We start from the raw sequence: 6,451 nt of genomic DNA on the forward strand, positions 1-6,451 counted from the left end.
GGCAGGGAGCGAGCACGGGAGGCCGAGGCCAGACAGGGAGCCGGACTCCTTGCTGTCCCTTGCGCTTTCGAATCGCCCAGGGCTGCCGCCGCTCGGCGCCGCGCCGGGTCGCTGAGCTGCAAGATTTGGGAAACCAGCCCGCACACTGCTCGTTCCCTCCTCTCTTCTCGCTTTCTCCCCTCCTTCCATTTTCCTCTCTCTCCTTTACCTCCCTTCCCTTCTTCTCCCAGGTTTACCTTACCGGGGCCGGTGGCTTCTCCCTCCGTGATGCCTTAGCGGCAGCCCGGAACACACAGTGACAGCGGCGGGCGCAGGTTGGCGAGGGGCCGGGCGCGATCACAGGGTTGTCCTCTGGCGGCGGCGGCGGCAGTGGCGGCGGGCGAGGCAGCTCCGCGCGGGCAGCACCAGAACTGGTCGGTGATTTAGGTAGTTTCCTGTTGTTGGGATCCACCTTTCTCTCGACAGCACGACACTGCCTTCATTACTTCAGTTGAAATCGTCTCAGGTACCTGTGCGCGCGGGGGCCGGGCCGGGCGGGGCATCCGGGCCCTGGTCGTGCCAGGCCTGCGGTGGCAACCTCGGCTTATCCCGCGCAGGAGCCTCGACGCTGCCTCCTCAGCGCTCTGCCAGGCTGCTGGCCTCAACCCCCCCGCCCCCACCTGGCCCGGAGCAGGTACGGTCAGGTTAGCTGCTCCTTCGCGGACGCCAGGGGCGTGGTAGGAATTCTGGGCTTCGGGCCATTCAAGGTCAGGGGCGCACGCTTCAATCCTGAGCCTCCCCCGCTCCAGGCCTGCGCCTGGCTAGGGACTCTGACATTCTCCTGCAAGGCTGGGACACCTCCAGCCCCAATCCAGGGTACGAGATCAGGAAAGATCCCTTTGCCAGTGCAGACTCAGTCTAAATTATGAGGGACAGGGCTAACAGGAGCTGGGATTCTGGAATTGTCACTTACCCTTCTCTCTGTAAACCGCCCTCTACTCCCATGAGCTGCCTTTGACTCTTCCTTCTTTCCTTCCCTCCTTCCTTCCTCTTTTTTCTTTCTTCTTTACGCCTTCCCTTTTTTCTTTCCTTTTCTTTCACCTTCGATCTATGTCCAGTTTTCTATCTCCACCTCCTCTCCTCCCCAACTATTCCTTTGGGAGGGAACCGGGAGAGATCCAGGGCTTGCTTGGGGAGAGCGGTGGAGGCGGGGGGTAGCTTATTTTTGTATGCGCGTTCAAGTAGAGGTCAGAATCTGCAGAGGAAGGGCTCGAGGGGCACGGCTGTCGAGGGTGTGGATCTGGGCCTGGTATGCCACGGAGCAGACAAGGCCTCGGTTACGATCACGACCGGATGGCGGCGGCCTGGCGTTTCTACTCCGCGGCGGCCTGGGAGATCTGATTAGGGGCATTCGCGGCGTTTCTGTGTGCCCACTCCGAGGGCAAGGAGGCCTGTCGCCAACTTCACTGGGGAGCTGAGGCTGAGACCTGGGCTGAGGCCTAGCCAGGCTCGGTGGAGCGTCACGCAGGGAACTCTGCCGGGAAGCTTCCTCGGCTTTCCCGGCCTGCGAGTCCAGGCTCCGGCTTTAACCGCGATAAGGGAGCCCCGCTAGGGCAAAGATTGGCTGCTTGCTTGCCAGCAACTTCTGTCAGGTTCAGAGTATGTTAGATATGGCATCCTTGTGGGGACAGATGCTAGAGAAGGGAACCCTTCCAGTGCCAGTCTGTTTCAAATAATAGGGGAAAGGAATCCTAAATTCCAGAACCGTTGGAATACAAACTTGAGTCCGTGTTCCAAGTTGTAGGCCATGGTTTGAAGCCAGAGGGACCATTCTCGCTACAGGGAACTGAAAACAACTTCTACCCCTCCATATCCCCCAACACACGTGTGGGCCTTTAGGCTAAAGCCCACGGAGCAGCGCTTCCCTTCCCAGCTCCCGCAGCCCAGGAACTATTTTCGCTGCTCAGCCTGCCCTCCTGTTATCTGAAAGGCCGGCATAGGGCATTCGCCTCAATTCCTCCCTGCCATTTTCAGGACCTGAGTATTGGATTTGTTTTGGAGGCCAAGGTTTTTGAACTCTCAGGCTAGAAGAGGCAGTTTGTAATCACACCCATTTCTTGTTTCTGTATGCACATACAATCCTTTTCACTTCCAAAATAAAAGCAGACACAAAAGCCTGAATATTCTCTCCCCAAACCTGTGGGCTAAATAGGGATAACATTTAGTTTTGTGATTTCCCTCCTTTCTAGGCATCAGTAAAGACTGCTTAATTCTCAACGCCTGCTAATTATTTAGTAAGCGTCCTATTTGGGGGCGCTAAGGCTATTTAAAGAAACCCAGCCTTTTAATTTTAAAAAATACTAATAATCACTGGTGCCTTCTCTGGCTACCAAAAAAAAAAAAAAAGGAAACAGCAAGCAGGCGTATCCAGCCCGTTGGCAGGCAATTACAATTAGGAGTGAAGGTTTCCTCCAGGGTTAATTTTTCTTAATGAAAATCTAAGAGGTCGATATTTGGGACACCCTGGGCTACGGTGAGGGTGCGGATAAGGCGGAGGAATTTACAGAGAAAAGAAAATATTAGGGAGGAGGGGGCCGAGGCGGCCAGGACCGGCCACGTCGGAGTTCATTGTGTCGGCCACTTCCCTCTTCCGGCGCGGGCCGAGGAAGGGGCACCCGGTTGGTCTCTGCGCGGCTTCGCAGCCTTATTCTCGGGGAGAGCCTGGCATTTGAGGGTCCCCACCTGGGATAGGGGTGTATCAGGGTTTGGGGGATTACTGGAACAGTTGGGGAGGATGAAGGCAAAAAAGAAGATGGAAGCGACCGATGCCGCCCGCCCGCCCTCGCCGCCAGGGAAGCGGGCTAATGAGAAACACTCTCTTGCAAACACAGTGTTCACACGTGAATTTAATTACCCCGTTTTTAGGAGTCGCCTCTTTCTGTTCGGGTTTGGAGTAGCTTTTTGTTTTTGTTTTTCAATTAACATCCAGGCCGAGGCCTTTTAATTTACCTCTGAAAGACTCTAAGGGGTGAGAAATACCTTCCTCAATTTGGCCAAACTAAGGAATGGGATTAAAAGTCAATGCCCTGTGCCCCTCCCCGTTTTAATTTCTAGCCCTGGACTTGAGCTGCGGCCCCTCGCTTCGGGCCTTGAAACTCTGCCGAGCCTCGGTGCGGGTGGGTAAACGAGGCGGGCCCGGGATAGGAGCCGGGAAGGAAGGAGCCCTGCAGGACTCATACGGGGGCCCGGAGGCCAACCGCTCCGGTGCGGGCCTCCCAGCTATTGGAGCCGCGAGATCTCTTAGGCGGGTCTGCCTTTTTGCCATCGGGCTAGCCTTTCATTGATACTGCCTCGTGTTTTTTCGCAGCTCAGATTCAGGGAATGCGACGAGGCCTGCAGAGCTCAGCGTTAGGGCCTTCGAGGTTGGAGCAGGGCGCTGGGCCGCCTGCTGCGTCCGCCAGGGGCGGGGGGCGGTGGGGCGGTGGGGGATAGTGATTCCGGGCTGACCACGAGCAGGGCGCGAGGGGCTCGCGTGTGCGCGGGGTTGGGGCCGAGTGCGCGTCACAACCAGGTCCTCAAGCCCATCGCCTCAGGGACGGCTGGCCATTCCCTTTCTGGCCGCTCCTCGGTCGGGCCCTCGCTGGAGGCTCAGCGGCGAATTTGGTTGCTGTCCGGGCGTCCTGCGCTCCAGTCGGGCAGATTCCGGGGACCCACAATAGGTGCTGCCCTCTCGGCGGCCCGTCCCTGACCAGCGCCCTCCGACAGGGGAGGTGGTGGCTCAGTTTGGGACGGATACTGCGTTGAATTTGACTTTTCTCGACCGGCCCCGGGTAAACTCGCATCTCCTGGGACCACAAGGATTATTTACAGGGAGCTCGCCAACCAAACACAACAGTTTAATTTAACCTTTCCAAGTCCTCGTAAATTTTTACAGCTGGGAGCCACGACGAGTCAAACGGATCTGTTGGTCGTTCCCAACTTCCCACCAGCCTGTGTGGCTTCTGAAACAATAACTCCTTATGAAATATCATAAATATAGATTTAAATACAGTAGAGCGAGAATGCGATTTGGCTGCCTTTTTATGGCTTCAATTATTGTCTAATTTTATGTGAGGGGCTCCGCCGGCCGCACTCGCACGCGGGACCCGCGCCTTGCTGATGGCGTGATTAATTGTGATATAAAATAGTCCGCTTAAGAAGTGTGTGTCTGGTGGTGGCGGTGGGAGGGGAAGGGAGTACAGCGGCAAGGCCAGATTTGATCTTTTAATCTTCGTTGGCCACAATTAAAATAAACCCGATCGTGGAGCGCTGCGATCCCTTTGCATAAAAACATATGGCTTTTGCTATAAAAATTATGACTGCAAAACACTGGGCCATTAATAGCGTGCGGAGTGATTTACGCGTTATTGTTCTGTCGGGCGGGCACGTGACGCGCGCGGCCAATGGGGGCGCGGGCGCCGGCAACTTATTAGGTGACTGTACTTCCCCCTGGTGCTACAAAGTTGTTACATGAAATCTGCAGTTTCATAATTTCCGCGGGTCGGGCCAGGCCGGCCGGGCGCGGGGCACGGCGATGGCCACCACCGGGGCCCTAGGCAACTACTACGTGGACTCATTCCTGCTGGGCACCGATGCCGCGGATGAGCTGGGCGCGGGCCGCTACGCGCCGGGAGCCCTGGGCCAGCCCCCGCGGCAGGCCGCGGCGCTGGCGGAGCACCCCGATTTCAGCCCGTGCAGCTTCCAGTCCAAGGCGGCGGTGTTTGGCGCCTCGTGGAACCCGGTGCACGCGGCGGGCGCCAATGCGGTGCCCGCGGCAGTGTATCACCACCATCACCACCACCCCTACGTGCACCCCCAGGCGCCCGTGGCGGCGGCGGCGCCGGACGGCAGGTACATGCGCTCCTGGCTGGAGCCCACGCCCGGCGCGCTCTCCTTCGCGGGCTTGCCCTCCAGCCGGCCTTATGGCATTAAACCTGAACCGCTGTCGGCCAGAAGGGGTGACTGTCCCACGCTTGACACTCACACTTTGTCCCTGACTGACTATGCTTGTGGTTCTCCTCCAGTTGATAGAGAAAAACAGCCCAGCGAAGGCGCCTTCTCTGAAAACAATCCTGAGAATGAGAGCGGCGGAGACAAGCCCCCCATCGATCCCAGTAAGTGTCTCCTCCCTCCAGACCAGCCACCGCCTCCACGCCGGCAACCCGGATCTGCCGGCCCACCAGCTTTCTCCGGAACCAGCCTTCGCCCGCGCTGGGAGCCTCATGAGCAAAGGCCGGGAGCCAGAAGTTGCTGTTTGGGAGGCCTCGGATGGGGCCCCAAGTCCTGAAAGCAGTGACAAGCGGGCGCGCCGGGCTCCGGGGGAGGGGAGGCGGCTGCTGCCGAGAGAGGGGGCGGGGCAGGCGCTGCGGGTACGAGCCAAGACCCACCGCCCCTTTCCTTGGCTGCCCGGGACCAAGACAGAGACACTTTGGGAGATTCTTCGAAAGCAGCGCGGCAGAGAAAGTCTTTTGTGCGGCTAGATTGTGCGGGAGCGGCGGCAGCAACTGCAGCCAGCCGGGGCAGCCTGACCCGGGACGCTGGGGAAGACTGCCGATTCTCTCCACTTCTTGCTCCAGCCAGGGGCGGTGTAAATCCTGCCCAAGATGTAGCTGCAGGCGACCGGGACACGAGGGTCCCCATGCTAGATTATTCAAATAAACCCGAGAAGTGATCAACGGTCTTGGGGTGCCTAGGGGCGCCGTGCCGGCCTGCCCAGCTCCCACGGCCTTCCAGGGAGGTCAAAATAAGGAGTGGGGAGAGTAGTAGAAGGAAAGCTGGGAAGGGAAGATAGTCAGTGAGAGGGAGAATAGAATATTAATCTCACTAAGGAATACAGGGCAGAGTGGTTTCCCCCTGTGTGGCAAGAAAGAGATCTGTTTTCAAATTTCACTTCTTACACAATGTGCGGAGAGCGGGAGGAAGGAGAGGAGGGGACCGGAGGACAGAGGAAGAGAAAGGAGGGCCTCAGAGGGGAGGAGGGAGCCGAGGTTTTACGGCATGCAATTGTAAGTGACCGTCCCTGCGTCTCTGGGCCAGGGTTCCATTGTGTTGGAGGCTCGCCTGCCTTCCCTAACCAATTCAGCAGCGTCCTGAACTTTGGCTGAAGACCACAGGAGTTTTCCTAACCCCCAGCGGAGAGGGGTGGGTGTGCTTCTTCTCCTCCTAAATCCCTCCTATCTCTCGCTCCCACGCAGGTAACCCGGCTGCCAACTGGCTCCATGCTCGCTCCACGCGGAAGAAGCGCTGCCCCTATACAAAACACCAAACGCTGGAACTGGAGAAAGAATTTCTGTTCAACATGTACCTCACCAGGGACCGCAGGTACGAGGTGGCCCGACTGCTCAACCTCACCGAGAGGCAGGTCAAGATCTGGTTCCAGAACCGCAGGATGAAAATGAAGAAAATCAACAAGGACCGAGCAAAAGACGAGTGA

At 57.8% G+C, this 6,451-nt stretch overlaps 1 protein-coding gene across 2 annotated transcripts; it reads left to right on the top strand.

Moving 5' to 3' along the window:
- Positions 1-4,534: 4,534 nt before the first annotated feature.
- On the top strand, positions 4,535-6,451 carry HOXA9 (homeobox A9). 2 transcript variants are annotated; one of them, XR_011377712.1, is made up of 3 exons: positions 4,841-4,869; positions 5,043-5,132; positions 6,213-6,252. XR_011377712.1 is itself a non-coding variant. In XM_030857411.3 (2 exons), the coding sequence occupies exons 1-2, from the start codon at positions 4,553-4,555 to the stop codon at positions 6,449-6,451; spliced, it is 819 nt and encodes a 272-aa protein (XP_030713271.1). In that variant the 5' UTR covers positions 4,535-4,552. The 2 variants fall into 2 exon arrangements, 1 of the variants encoding a protein (XP_030713271.1); XM_030857411.3 differs by having other exon boundaries at positions 4,535-5,132; positions 6,213-6,451.

This window comes from Globicephala melas, chromosome 9, assembly GCF_963455315.2.
Source record: "Globicephala melas chromosome 9, mGloMel1.2, whole genome shotgun sequence".
In the NCBI taxonomy this organism is placed as follows: domain Eukaryota; kingdom Metazoa; phylum Chordata; class Mammalia; order Artiodactyla; family Delphinidae; genus Globicephala; species Globicephala melas.

Bases quoted from the DNA above. Each gene is read 5' to 3' on its own strand.
- HOXA9 (XM_030857411.3), top strand. From the start codon at position 4,553: ATGGCCACCACCGGGGCCCTAGGCAACTACTACGTGGACTCATTCCTG. The intron at 5,133-6,212 runs GTAAGTGTCTCC...GCTCCCACGCAG, and splicing joins CAAGCCCCCCATCGATCCCA to GTAACCCGGCTGCCAACTGG.